The following is a 15,973-nucleotide window of genomic DNA, read 5'->3' as shown; positions in this document are numbered from 1 at the left end:
CTAGCAGATTGGCTAACATGACAGCAATGGAAAGTGATGAATGCTGGAGGGGATGTGACAAAGTCTGGACATGAATGCATTGCTGGTGGAGTTGTGAATTGATCCAACCATTCTGGAGGGCAATTTGGAACTATGCCCAAAGGGTGATAAAAGACTGTCTGCCCTTTGATCCAGCCATAGCACTGCTGGGTTTGTACCCAAAGAGATAATAAGAAAAAAACTTGTCCAAGAATATTCATAGCTGCGCTCTTTGTGGTGGCCAAAAATTGGAAAATGAGGGGATGCCCTTCAATTGGGGAATGGCTGAACAAATTGTGGTATATGTTGGTGATGGAATACTATTGTGCTCAAAGGAATAATAAAGTGGAGGAATTCCATGGGAACTGGAACAACCTCCAGGAAGTGATGCAGAGCGAGAGGAGCAGAACCAGGAAAACATTGTACACAGAGACTGATACACTGTGGTACAATCGAATGTAATGACTTCTCCATGAGTGGCAACACAGTGATCCTGAACAACTCAGAGGGATCTATGAGAAAGAACACTATCCACATTCAGAGGAAAAACTATGGGAGTAGAAACACAGAAGAAAAACAACTGCTTGAATACATGGATTGAGGGGACATGATTGGGGATATAGACTCTTCAACATCCTAGTGCAAACAACATGGAAATAAGTTCTGATCAAGGACACAAGTAATACCTAATGAAATTGCCCTTGGCTGCAGGAAGGGTGGGTGGAGGGGAGAGAGGAAAATATTGTAATTATTGTAACCAAGGAATAATGTTCTAAATTGACTAAATAAACTAATTCAAATGGGGAAAAAATTGTAAAGTTTACAAATTAAGCACTAACTGAGAATAGGAATCTTGCCACAGATGGAATGTGTATTACCTGGGACCTTTTTAATAGAATTTCCTCTTACAAAACTCAGCTGCCCTCAGAATCATCTTACATCTTCTGGAAAACATCTAAGTAGAGCCAATAGGTTTGTAAACAGATTGCATTACAATCCCCATGCTAACTGCTCTGCTGTTATGCCCACAGGGACACTCGATATTGATATAGAATTTACTCATTCTCATTTCTCCTTCTACTCTCCCTGCAGAACCCCAAACAAGAAATTGAGAAGGTAATGCATTTCCTGGGGAAGAACCTGGATGAAAACGTTTTGGCCAAAATTGTCCATTATACTTCATTTAATGTGATGAAGAAGAATCCCATGGTCAACTATACATTCAGTCCCGAAATGAATCATAATGTTTCCCCCTTCATGAGGAAAGGTAATGTATATGTTCTTTCACTAAGGAAATTGTTTCTTCATTCATGTCAATGCTTTAAACTGGGTTCGGGAAAGGAATAAACATGAAGAAGAATTTGTTTAGTTGCTTAGTTATGTGTGACATTTCATGACTCCATTTGGGGTCTTCTTTACAAAGCTACTGGAGAGGTTTGCCATTTCCTTCTCCAGCTCATTTTATAGATAAGGAAACTGAGGTAAACAGTTTGTATTTACTGGCCCCCAGTCACATAGTTAATAAGGCTGGATTTGAACTTGGGTCCTCCTGACTCCAAGGCTGGAATTCTATCCACTGTGTCCCCAAGCTGCCATCATTATCATCATCATCATCATCATAGATAACATGTTTATGGCATTTACTAATTGTGAGGCATTATGCAAAACACTTTGTTAACTCATTTGATTCTCACAACAACCCTGGGAGGTAGATGCTATTATTATGCCCATTTTACAAATGAGGAAAATGAGGCAAACAGGTTAAATGACTTTTCCAGGATCACACCTAAGATTTGAACTCAGGTCTTCCTAACTCTAGGCCCAGAGCTCTATCCACTGTGCCATCAATAGTGACTGCTATATCCTAAGAATTGTACTAAGTGCTGGATTGGCGATTTTACTGACAAACTCTCAGCTGAAAGAATCCCCTCTATCAAAGTAACTCAGCACTTTCTCAGAGTCTCAGAGAGTTGTTTAGAGAACCGAAGTGATTTACCCTGCATCTCACAGCCATTTGTGTCATAGGAAGAACTTGAACTTAGGTCTCTTTCTCTTGGGACCAACTATCTAACCCTATCTAATTAGAGTACTCAATATGTTAAATATCAATATTAATTCATAAGCACTTTTCTCTTTCAAACCACAAATAGCACGATGCATAAAATATGGTTTTCCTTCTATGAAAACATTACTCTAGAATTAAAAAGTATTACTCTAGAATTATCAATCATGTAGGATGTTGAAAAAAAACAAGGACACTTGAAATTCATCTGTGAATACTGTCTAATGGGATAAATGAGGATCCTGAACTTAGGATTGATATTTCTTTTTTAACTCAGTAAAGTAGGATGATTAAGAATTCTAAGAGCCTGGGTCCTGGGTTTTTAAATCAATTTATTGATCAGGATAGCAATAATCAATAAATTAATTGGTCAGTAATCTTAGTGATCAAAAACAAAGACATTCAGTATCTTGAGTCATCAAAAACAATTTTGGAAGCTTATTATTTATCTTTCCCTAAACATCTCTAATTGGTGAATCCTTAACAAGGAAGTGGAATAAATTGTTTTTTTACTGTCTCTACCTGATTTATCTCATGAGAATGGAAGATCACATGCCCAATTCTAGGATTCCATTATCTAGAAGAAGAAATCAGATTATGGCTAGTTGAGTGACATTGTCCCATTCACTCCAATTCACTTCACAATTCACTTCAAAGGGGGGAATCCAAGGATATTGCCCTGCTGCCCACAGACATACTTGGTTTGAACTAGTTTTTTGTTTTCTGGGCAAAATGGAGCTCAAAACTTCACTTTAATCTCTTCAGTTTAGAGGATGCTCTGGGGCAGGGAATGTAAGAGCACGTCAGGACAAAGGAATGAGGAAAGAGACCAAACCTAATGATTACTTAGAAGTCAAAAAGATTATTAGAATCTAATCTATATTAGATTAATTTCTATATTAGAAATAAATCTCAGGAGGATGGACTAAAACAATACTTATTACTATTAAAACACAGCATTAAAACATTTCTTAATAAATTATATAACTTATAAATGAAGTATTAATAAATAAAAAATTACAAAGAGCTAAATGTAGTTTAGCCACTAGAGTGGCCCATTACTTCAGTTGATGTTCATGACATGTTGTAGTCATGTTCTACTCTTCATGACCCCACTTGTACTTTTTCTTGGCAAAGATACTGTAGTGTTATGCTATTTCTTTCTTTGACTCATTTTAGAGATGAGGAAACTGAACGAAACAGTTTTAAATGACTGGCCCAGGGTAACACAGTTAGTATCTGAAGCAGATTTGAACTCAGGAAAATGAGTCCTCCTCACCCCACGTCTGGCACTATGCCACTTAACTAAGTGCTGGATGTGGCAGGTTCAACTAGCAGTTGAATGCTTTAGCCAGTACCAATCAGAGGGCACTTAGTGAGAGGACCAAGCTCTGTTTTACATAGAACTGCCTCTATTCTCCAGTTCTGCCCTTTTTGTGTATGGCAGCTGTTCATTGCATTACTCTGGGGAAAGTGGGGGTAAATATAAATTTATCCAATTAGGTTCTTGGCTGAAACCCCAACTCATGTGGGAAACTGCACTATCATCCCTAGTCTATTGTATATCAATGAACATTTATCATGGGAATATGGCATACTAGAATGATGTTGTATGCAAAATTTTAAAAAGGAGTAAACTGAGGCAATTCTGCAAGCAAGATATAATTTATTAAGAGGACCATGTGACCTGATAATAAAGAATAGGTCAAATGATACTGCCTCTGGCCAGATGACCTCTAATTGACGATGCAACTCATTTTTATGAGCATAGAACAAAGAACAGAACAGAAATCATATTATCAGGTAGCATCACAGAGATGAGAGATCATGATTGGGTACATCAAAGAACTTGGGGATAGCCCCCACGTGGAATAGAGACAATCTTTATCTCTAAAAGGAATGCTTTTGTGAATTTTATGGGTTCCAGCTGTATCCTGAAGTTAAAGACAGAGGTCAAGGGATACAGACTCACTGGTACCTGGAGATTAGATAAGTCCACCTTAATTGCTAAAGATGGGACAAAGTCAGTTAGTCCAGTTTTTTTAAGGATAACACATGAACCTTATAGGAAATGCTGAGTTAATGTTTTATAAGAATATTTAGAACAGAGTTTTTCTTTAACAGTGGCTGTGAGAAAGCTTACGTCTTAGGTTTCTCTTTTTTAAAGATATTTTATTTTCCCAATTATATGTAATAATTTTCAACATGTTTTCTGATTATAAGATCCAAATTGTCTCTCTTCCTTCCTTTCCCTGTCCCTTCCCAGAAATGGCAAGTAATTTGACCTGGGTTATACAGGTATTATCATGTAAAACAATTCCAAATTAGTAATTGTTTTAAGGAAATAATCATATAAAACCAAAAACCCATAATACATAAATATACTAATGTAAGAAATTGATTTATGAAAAATCAATCTTTGCTCTACATTCTGACTCCCAACAGTTTTTTTTTTCCCTCTGGAAGTGTAAAAGTTAAAATTAAATATCAATAATAAAAATATTATATTTTAAGAGATTTATTAATGATCATTAGAAATCAAGGAATAAAGAAGATACAAAATAAAGACCACTTACCCATGACTGATCAGCCAGTTCAAACACCTACCTTACCACCGCCAAGCTTGGAACAGGAAGTAAAAAGAGGTGGGACCTTCCATGTCCCTGCCTAATAACCCCTCTCCACAGGAAGTACATAATGACAGGAAGTTGGTGGGCTCCCAGGAAATGTAGTTTTTTGGGGGAGTAACATATTTTCAATTATACATTCCCCCTGAGATCTGTGAAAGACTAATCTCTCCAATGGATCTTGTAAACATAACCAACTTTGAAATTACAATAATTTGGAGATAAAAGGAAAAGAGAACAAAAACAATGATTGCTAGGTGCATTGACAGGAAAGCCAGTTAGGGGGCAGTCCCCTTTGGCATAAGAGTATATGGTCACAGAATAAAATAAAATCACTTACAAAATAAAATCAAATATAAAATATAGGATCAAAAATTAATTCTCTTACATATAAATATGGTTTAATTTTATATCATTTTCTGGGCCAAAATTAAAAGGGAAATATACTCAAAATAAATTAAGTATAAGTATGCCCCAAACCCAGAAGTTACCTGACTGACATCATTCCAATACTTATATTAAGGAACTCTCACCCAAGTATCCTCAATGTTTAATTTAGAAAATGGCTTGTCTCTCATCGGCTTTCTTGTGGAGTACCAAATGGTCACAATCAAGTCAGAGGAGGAATTCAGAAAACAGAAGCACCTCTCCACACCTCTGATTCACTCAAAAGGCTAGCAACCATGATTACTTCTCCTGTGACCACATTTCCCTCTGGCTAGTGCTCTGCTCCCATCTTGTTTCTAACTTCTCCTGCCTCACCACTGACCTCATTGACATACTCCCCTCCAAAAGTTCTCCCCTCATCATTGACACCTTATCACAGGAAAATGGCTACAGAATAATGACTATTTTGCCTCCTCTCTTTGACTCTCCTTTTCTCAAAGTTTATGTGCTGATTTTTATATTATTTTCCACTCTTCCACATCATGACAATTCAGATACCCTACTCTCAAGCCCTTCAGTTTTTTCTATGCCTCAACACTGAGGAGGTGGCATTGTTCATGGGAAAGAGCATTGTGTCTGTAGCCAGAAAACCTGATTTCCTATCCTATCCTAGAGACTTTCTGTAACACTGGGCACCTCATTTCTCTTCTGTATGCCTCTGTTTCCTGTTTTGTAAAATGAAAGGTTTGGATCAAATGACCTTTGAGGTCCCTTCCATGCCACCACTTTGTACAGCCTATGTTATTTGGGGAAGGTTCAAATAGGGCAGTTAGGTGGTATAGTTGAGAGAGCACTTGGGCTTGGAATCAGAAAGACTCACTTTCATGTGTTCAAATCTGGCCGTGGACATTTAATAGCTCTGTGACCCTGGACAAGTCACTTAATCCTGTTTGCCTCCATTTACTCATCTACAAAATGAGCTGGAGAAGAAAATGGAAAACCACTCCAATGTCGTTGCCAAGAAAACCACAAATGAGGTCATGAAGAGCCAGACATCACTTAATAACAACTTCAAAAATTTTGAGTGCCAACCTGAGCAAAGAATTCATGGTTCATTTCCTCTTCCTCCCCAAGGAGCCAACATGAGGAAAAAGTAATAACAGCAAAAATCAAAGCATAGAGTGAGAAGTAAACTTTCCTTAATTAGCCTGCTAATTAACAGTTACATAATAATAACTTTTGATTAAGATTCCTACTAAGTAGGAAAATGAATATCTCTTCCCATCATTACAACACTGATCCATAGGACTCCCAATAATAGTGCCTTGAATTTATAGAGATCCTTTCCTTTCCTCTAACCAACACAAAGACCTCCCACAGGCCAGCCTAATTTTGTTTTAATACAGTTTGTGCAAGGAATCAGACAGAGAAAGTACAAGTCCTTTCACTATCTTCCTTAAGACATTTAGTCACTCAGTAATGTTTGCTATTTCCAAATCAAAGCATAGTTTTCTGTGTTGCTCAAGATGGATTTTCTTATGCTTTAATTATTTTTTATCACTCATGTTGAGTGAAAAGTAAAACATCTTTGTTCTACACACAACCACAGAATTATTTTCTGCATAAATATTTTATAGGAAAACTGGTAAAATTCCACTTGGGGAAAAATGTTGACATCCCTCAAGCAAGATTCTGAACTTTTGAATGAACTAAATTTTAAAATAGAGCTAAATCTGAATTTGAACTCAGGTCTTGGAAGACCTGAGTTCAAATTCAGATTTAGCTATTTATGGGCTATGTGACCCTGAGCAAGTCACTGAACTTCCATGTGGGAATAATAAAAACACCTACCTCCTAGTGCTCTTTTAAAGATCAAATGAGTAAATTTTTATAAAATACTTAGCACAGTGACTGGCACATGGTAGTAGGTGCTTAACGAATTTTGTTCCCTTCCCTCTTCTATAAAACAACCATCATATTTCAAATTGAATCCTCCTATACTGGGCTCTTGGTATTAATGAAAGCTATTTAGTGGTCAATAGTGATATCTTGCCTTTTAATATTAACACTGTGGACTGTATAAAGAATTTACCACACTTGAATATTTTCAAGCATTCAAACAACCAGCAAGCATTTATTAAGCACCTACTGTATGATTAATATTATACTCTATGATAGGAGTCCTATCCCATGATAGATGCTGAGAAGCCAATGATAAAAACAAAATTATTCCTGCCCTCAAGGAATTTACCCTCTTGTGTGGCAGCATGCAGATAGGAAAATGAAAAATATTCACTAAACATAAGGTAATTTGCTCAGGACACTATCAGCTAGTATATGCACATGTATATGTAGATTCGCTCTTATTATTCTCATTTTATAAACAAGGCAACTGAGTCTAAGAGTTTTACATAACCTGTTCATCATGATCACACACCTAGTGTTAGAGATAGGATTTGAGCCTTTGTCTTCCTGGTACCAAGGTAGCACTATCTCCACTAAAATGTGAGTCTAGTGACATCTACTTTTATTAAATATGCTTATTAATATTTCATTGTTGTATTTTAGGCACTGTTGGAGACTGGAAAAATCATTTCACAGTAGCTCAGAATGAGAGATTTAATGAAATCTATAAGGAGAAGATGGCTGATACTACACTCTCTTTCTCCATGGATGACTAAGAAGGAAAATCTGGGATTGAGACAGAATGAGGAAGAATTCTGAACTCACCCAAAACTCTGAAGCTAAAGAGATTTGTTACTAACTACATAAAATTCTCACAACAATGCCAAAAAATAGGAAACATTTTAGGCTCACTTTTTGGAGGTCTTTTTAGATTTTTCTCCACTGACTCCTTTAATCTCAGGAACTATCCTATTGTTTCATGCCCCTCTCCATAGATATTTAATATAATTGCATTTCCATGATGCTACTCATAATAAAATTAATTTAGTATATTTCTGGCATGTGTGTTGATATATATTCATTTGTATTTTTCTTGCTCTTCTTTTTGATTATGCCACCATAATTTACAGTCCACCAAATCCATATATTACATATTGTAGCTATAGGCTCCCAAGATTGATTTAGAATAATTTTCGATGGTTATATGATTCAGGACTTTCCCTATCCTTCTTCCTTCCCCCCTCCAGGAGCTGACAAGCAATTCCACTGACTTATACATGTATCATTGTTCCAAACCTATTTCCTGCTATTCACATTTGCAGTAGAGTGATCTTTTAACATAAAACCCAAATCACATACCCATTGAACCACATGTCAATCATATGTTTTTCTTATGCGTTTCTGTCCCCACAGTTCTTTCTCTAGATGTGGATAGGGTATTAGTTTGTCTGAATTGTCCTAGATCGTTGCATTGCTGCTAGTAGAAAAGTCTACTACATTCAATTGTGCCATGATGTATCAGTCTCTGTGTACAATGTTCTCCTGGTTAGATGCAGAATTACTTTTGACAAATTAAATTTGCCAAGTCCAGTCTGAAGATGAGAGATTCCTCAATTCCCCATGTAAAACATATATAGACTAATTCATCTTGAATCTTAAGGATATTGATTTCATTTAACTTTCCACTACAGTTAACTTGAGGAATAAAACTTAGAATCACAGAATTTCAAAGTTGGAAGGATCTTGAGCAGTGATATGGTCTCAGAATTAATATGTACTCCAAAATGAACATTTTTCTACAGTACAATCTACCTGGCACAGGATTATTCAGTCCTTATTTAAAGACCTTCCATAAGGTAAAACCATAGTCTCTTGAGGCAGTTCATTCCACTTAACATCAATTATTATGAAGTATGAATTACTCATTCCTAACTCTGCCTTGTGAGGCCAAAAACAATCTATTCCCTATTCTATATGACAACCTTCCAACAACTTGGGGGAAAAAAAAAAGGAATCATAACCCCTCTCCAGGTAAGATATTACGATCTATTTCAATGGATCTTCATACAACATGGACTTAAGGCCATTAACCATTATGGTTCATTTGTTTGAATACTCTTCAGCTTATCAAGAATATTGCTAAAATTGTATGCCCAAAAATGTACATAATAGTCCAGATGTTGCCCAACTAGGAATGAAGATAACTAACTCCATTTTCTTAGAAGCTATGCCTCTCTTAACCAAGCCCACAACAGAATTAGCTTTGGGGGCTATGCTACCAATTAAAAGGAACTAAAAAGTAAAGTCTCCACATAGTTTTCCTTCTCCAGATGTTTCTGATATATCAGGAAGGAGAACTCAGTCCTTTCTATGTAGGTCATAGGTAGCTCAGCTGAAATATGACAGCCAAAAATTCAATTTACTATTCATCAAATGCAGAACAACAAACTTGTAATTCATATAAAATGGTCATTTCTCTTTAACTGTTAAAAAAATACACAGATATTAAGTTCTCTGTCCAAGGTCACACAACTAGTAAGTGTCTGCATCTAGATTTGAACTCAGGTTTCCTTGATGCTAGATCCATTGCTCTTACCTAAACATGTACAGCGTACTCGTATATGATTCTTATTGACCTATCATCAATAATGTTGTCAAATTCAATCAGATTCTTCCAAGATCTTTCCTAGTGTCTAATTTCCTTCTGTTTTTCCCTCAAAAGAAATCTGTATTATACCTATACTAACCAAAATCCAAGGTGTTGTCTAAAACTAAACTGTCCTTCAATAAATTGACCCCCAAATAGCTCTCTTCCCTTGTTTCCCTCCTTTCCCTCCCCAATTCTTCCTACAATGCATTTTTTTTTACCTTAGACAAACATCTCAGCCAATCTTTGCCTTTCTCCAAATTGTACCACATTCCTTGAGCTCTCTTTCCACCTCAGCCCTCAAATGTATCCTTTCAACATTCAAATTGTGACTAAAATTTTACTTCTTTCTTGACCCTTCCTGAATAAATGGGAGGGCGGGATATTTTTGTTCAACCTTACTCTTTCTGGGTCTGAGTCACACTGCTTTCTTGTCACCTCCTACCCCTATAATGAATGCACTTCACTTTGACATATATAGGGATAAGGATTGAAGCTGATTTCACTGATTTAGGAGAGCTCTCTTTACCATTTGTTCTGCAACTTGATCTTGGAAATCTGCTTAGAACATTGAGAGGTTATATGATTTGCCCAACATTACATAGTAAGTCTATCCGAGGAGGAAAAGGACCCCCGGTCCTACTGGCTCTTAAGCCAGATTTCTGTCCACAATACCATGGCTATCTCTTGATATACATATCATGTTAATATGGTACCTGGGTATCCAATAGGAGTCACTAGGAAAGAATCATTCTCCAAGAAAGATTTCTTATTCTCTTTATATATCTGGTATGAAACTAACTTCCACAATGTCTTTTCCATCTTTCTGCTCTTCTTCTTTTTACCACCTTCAGTCCCTCATCTCTTCCAACTTACTGAACTGTCATAAGGCATCTCAAATATTACATCTAAATGGGACCTACTGAAAGTTAGTCAAGCTCTAGTCATTTGGTTAATGCTTACCTCTTGTTTTAGAAACAATATTGATTCTAAGACAGACGAGTAGTAAAAGCTCAACAATGGAGGTTAAATGATTTGCTCAGCTCAGATCACACAACTAGAAAGTATTTGAGGTCAGATTTTAATCCAGGACCTCCTCTATCCAGGCCTGGCTCTCTATCCACTGAGCCACCTAGCTGACCCACAGCTCTAGTCATTTTACATGTAAAGAAACTGAAGCTCCAAAAAAGAAAAGTTATTTGCCCATGGCTATATAGTTAAGAGCAGGCAAATTCAGGACTCAAACCCAGATTTTCAGACTCATGAGTCAAAGCCCAGTGCCCTTTGTACTATATCACACTTCCTTCTCTAAATGGTGGTTTCTAGTCTATTCTTACTTAAATCCATCCTTCACATAATTACCAAAGTAATAATCCTCCAGATGGTATCACGTCCTATATTTAGAAATGGTATTGTAACTATCCATTGCCTTCCAAATAAAATATCACCTCCTGATGCTTATGTTGAGAGTATTATAAAATCTCCAAGCCACTTTACCAGTAAATCAATCAAAAAACATTTATTAAGTTCCTTTTATGTCTTAGGCATTGTGCTAAGTACTGAAGATCCAAAAAGAGGCAAAAAATTATAAGCTCTTAACTTCAAGCAGCTTACAGTCTACTGTAGGAGAAAATGTACAAACAAATATAGAGAAAGCAGGCTATGAAGAGGATAAATAGAAAATAAATATTTCCCATTAAATTCCATTTTTCTTTTTAATTTCTATTAAATTTCTATTTTAAATTAAATTTAAATAGAATTTAAAATTTAAATTTAAATAGAAAAAGATCACATTTTAGATGAGACTTAAAGAAAGCCATCAAAGTTAGTTGAGGAGTGGGAACATTCCAGGAATGTGATACAGTCAGAGAAAAACATAGACCCAAGTTGGAATGTCTTGTTAACAGAATGGTCTGAAGGCCAGTGTCATTGGGTGAGAGTACATGGCAGTGGGTACAGAGTAAGAAGACTGAAAAAGAAGAAGAGAACTAGGTTATGAAGGGTTTTGAATAGCAAATATAGTATTTTGTATTTATTTGATGCTGAAGGCAATGACCATGTTGTGACTTCATTTACAAACGCTACATTCCAGTATAACTGAGCATCTACTTTTCTTGACTTTCTTCTCCTATATCTGTGATTTCATTGGTTTTTCATTTTTCACATTAACTCCCTATGCCTTGGAAGAGACTTGCCCCACCTACCTCCATCCATTCAGGAACATCTATCCTTTCAAAGTCCAACTGAGATACCACCACTGTCATAAAGCCTTGACTGAACTCTTTCCATCTCTCCCCTTCCTTCCACTCCTATTTCGAGAGAAATCTCTACTTCTTCCTATTTCTCATAGCATTTTCCCTTCGTATTCACCTCAGTGTCCTCTGCACTCATGCTTTCTATCTCCATCTTTGCCCCTGTTTGATTAGAAGCTTATTGAGAACAGTTGCTATTTCCTATCTAACTATTTCTTCCCTGGGTCTAACATAATGGACAAGCACATAATAGGTGTCTAAAGCTGACTATTATCGAAACTCTATTCTATAAAATGAATAAAATTTCCATACGTTTTAACCTAGAGACTCTACTACGTGGCTAATGCCCAAAGGAAGTCACTGATAAAAAGAAAGCCCCTATACGTACCAAAATATTTATAGCAGCACTTTTGTGATAGAAAAGAGGTGAAAACAAAGTAGATGCCCACTGAAAGGACAACAAAAAATTAAAAGAGAGTTTTTTGATATTACAAGAACAAGCATGACTTGAATGAAATTATGGACGATGCTTCTCCCCACTCTTTGCAGGGATGGGGTACTTTCTATTCATTTTCAGAATTTTTATTTTTGGTCAAATTTGGGGTTTGTCTTTGCTTTCTTTTTTAATATTATTGTTACTACAGATGGCTCTCTGGGAAGCATAAAGCAGTGGCACTAGAGGAAATTGTGTGATATGAGGATATCAGTTAAAAAAATTTTTTTAGGTATAAAGACAGTCTATTTCCCTCCTTCCCCTTAGTCCTTTGAAGTAACCAGCCTTATAGGAGTGTGGAACATTATAACCAGTGTAAGTTGATAAATTCTGGTGAACTGGTTTCTCTTCTTTCTCTCTCTCTCTTTTAAATTCTTTATCACAAGGAATGACACTCTGAGAAGAGAAGAGAGTAATATAAAAGTAAATTCAAACAATAGAAAAACAAAAGATAGCAATAAAAATTATTTTCTAAAGAAGAAAATAGGCATGTATGCAGAAAAAAACAACAAAACCAAAATGAAGTGCTATGTAATTATAACAACTAAGTTTGGTACTGGCAAAGAGTCGAGGGAACTGATTTTCTTCCATTCTTCACATAGATGGGAGATTTGGGGCTTGAAATATTGCATATACCGTGACACATGGTTGCGATGTTGATTGAACGGATTGTTTCTTTATTATAAGAGGAAGTCCTGTGAGAGAAGGGGCATATTCAGAAATACTTAAGGCATGAAGAGTAATCAATAAAACTTTTTAGAAATCTCTTTGTAATTGTTCTTGCTTTTATCAATATGTAATCAATAATTACATAAAAGTATTTGCTCTTTCACAAAAATTTCAGCTCTAAATAAAATTCAATGATTCTGTTACATCAAGCATGTTTGTGGAAATACAGAAAGATTTTAATTTACTAATTGTAATAATGAAGAGACCTTAATTTTTTAACTAATTAACTATAAAAAATTAACTACATGGTCTAGTGAAATTTATGCATTTAGCTAATTAACTTTCCCTGTTGTAAACAATAGCATTGTTGATTATCTTAGCTTCATAAAACTTATAAACAAAGTTTGTTCATATATTTGTTGTTTGGAACTCAGAGTATGTTTCCCATGAAAACAATATAAGCAGGAGATTAAGTTCCCTAAAAACCTGCTTAAGGGTCCATGATATCAGAATTTGAGAGTTAAAGAGAATCTCAGTGGTCATCTAGTACAACTCATACACCAAAGGAATCTATCCTTTATTGGAAGAACATCAATGAAGGGGAGCCTACCGGCCCTCAAGGTGGCCCATTCCACTTCTGGAAAGCTCTAATTGTTAGGAAATTTTTAAGTCTAAATTGGCCTCTTTGGGACTTCCATTCTTTGCTCCTAATTTTGCCCTCTTGGGCCAAACCGAACATGTCCAAGCCCTTCTGCATATGATAGCTTTTCAAATGCTTGAAGACAGTTTCTCCCTCCTGAGTCTTCTCTTCTCCAAACTAAACATTCCTGTTTCCTTCAACTGGTGCTCTTTTGTCATGGATTCAAGGTCTTCACCATCCTAGTTGTCTACCTCTGTACACTCACCAGCTTATACAGTACTTTTCAAACTATGGTAGCCAGAGCTGAATACAACACTCCAGAAGGTGTCAAAAGAAGATGGAGCAGGGTGGAACTATCACCTCTCTATTCCTAGAAGCTTTGTACCTCTTAATGTAGTCTAATGTCACATGAGCATTTTTTAGAATCAATTAAAACCTGCTGTTGCTAAACTACAGCAGTAATACTACTAGCCTGAATTATTCCAATACCTAGCACCATGCTGGAGACACAGCAGTTCACCCTTCATTTTCAAAGATAACCAATGACATAATGGGGTGATGGCTTGAATTATTGTGCATGAAATGGAATTAAGCGAGGCAGAGTGGCAAAGAGTCATTAGCTTCCCTCTTTCCATACTCATCAAAATCCAGTGACAAGGAAAAAGTCAGGATGACTGGTAATGACCTCAGAAGCACTAGATATCTTGGTGATTTCAATGCCTTGGCCAAGTGCTCCATGGCGCCTGCTTCAGTTGCTTCCAAGGCCATTTAAATAAATTGTTTTCAGATGCCCATTCCAACAGAGAAGTCTTCAGGTGCTAGAGGTCAAAATTCTCTTAATTCAGCAATGAGTTTGAGGCCTGCCAGTTACCCTCAACCTGGTTTAGCCCATCTGTGAGACAATTTGCCAGGGTGTGACCACTGCATGTGTTATAGTTTTTTGGAGCCACAGGTGAGAGTTGGGTGATAGGTGAACACCAAAGGTAAATGAACCACCCTTAAAAGCACTCGGCAAACCCTCACACTAGAGATGCTAGTCCTCACAGAACACCCCATATGTCCCTGACACATAGTACAGACTTAAAAAAATGTTTGTTGAATTATTCTTCTTAGGAACAAGAAAAAGGAGAAAAATGATGATAAAGACTGTTCTCTTTCTCTCTCTCTGTCTCTCTCTGTCTCTCTGTCTCTCTGTCTCTCCCTCCCTCTCTCTCTCTCTCTCTCTCTCTCTCTCTCTCTCTCTCTCTCTCTCTCTCTCTCTCTCTCTCTCTCTGTCTCTCTCTCTCTCCATATATATGTGTGTGTGTGTGTGTGTGTGTGTGTGTGTGTGTGTGTGTGTGTGTGTGTGTGTCCTCTTTTCTGGGTACAGAGCTATCCTCAAGCTTTTTGCAACCTTTTTGCACTTCCTGAAACTTAATATTTAGGCTACTGGAACACAGGGTACCTTTGGTGCCTTAAGGCCTAGTACCAGATCTGTCTGTTCCTTGCAAATAATCTACATTTCAAAATTACCTATCTTCCTTCTTCCCTGTTCCACATAATTCTGGAGCAATACAAGCAAAGTAACTAGGTAAAAAAAAATTGGCAGAAAATTCTCTCTGTAAATATAGAAATGTGAAAAAACTATTTAAGAGTTCAAAGTTTGGCCTGGTAGTCATTCGGCATGTACATGATGGAAGCCTACCAAACTGACTCCATTTGGTTAAGACTGGCAGCAATAGCACTCTTTGCGGTGGCAAAAAAGTTGGAAAACGAGGGGATGCCCATCAATTGGGGAATGGCTGAACAAATTGTGGTATATGTTGGTGATGGAATACTATTGTGCTAAAAGGAATAATAAAGTGGAGGAATTCCATGGAGACTGGAACGACCTCCAGGAAGTGATGCAGAGCGAGAGGAGCAGAACCAGGAGAACATTGTACACAGAGACTAATACACTGTGGTATAATCGAAGGTAATGGACTTCTCCATTAGTGGCAATGAGCAACCCGGAGGGATCTATGAGAAAGAACACTGTCCACATTCAGAGGAAAAACTGTGGGAGTAAAAACACAGAAGAAAAACAACTGCTTGAATACATGGGTCAGGGGGATATGGTTGGGGATGAAGACTCTAAATTAACATCCTAGTGCAAATATCAACAGCATGGAAATAGGTTCTGATCAAGGGCACATGTAAAACCCAGTGAAATTGCATGTTGGATATAGGAAGGGTGGGTGGAGGGGAGGAGGGAAATAATGTGATTATTGTAACCAAGAAATAATGTTCTAAAT

The 15,973-nt window shown here is 36.8% G+C and overlaps 1 protein-coding gene across 3 annotated transcripts in view; it reads left to right on the top strand.

Annotated features, from left to right (window-relative positions):
• LOC100019749 (sulfotransferase 1C4-like) overlaps window positions 1–8,051 on the top strand; it is a 33,866-nt gene extending 25,815 nt beyond the window's left edge. For all 3 annotated transcript variants that reach the window (XM_007501199.2, XM_016424891.2, XM_007501200.3), the window contains exons 8-9: window positions 1,111–1,285; window positions 7,663–8,051. In XM_007501199.2, coding sequence (XP_007501261.1) covers window positions 1,111–1,285; window positions 7,663–7,775 — 288 coding nt within the window. In that variant the 3' untranslated portion in view covers window positions 7,776–8,051. The remainder of the gene's footprint in view (window positions 1–1,110; window positions 1,286–7,662) is intronic.
• Window positions 8,052–15,973: the final 7,922 nt, after the last annotated feature.

The sequence above is a fragment of the Monodelphis domestica genome, chromosome 8 (genome assembly GCF_027887165.1).
Source record: "Monodelphis domestica isolate mMonDom1 chromosome 8, mMonDom1.pri, whole genome shotgun sequence".
Lineage (NCBI taxonomy): Eukaryota > Metazoa > Chordata > Mammalia > Didelphimorphia > Didelphidae > Monodelphis > Monodelphis domestica.
This window is presented reverse-complemented; position numbering and strand designations above follow the sequence as displayed.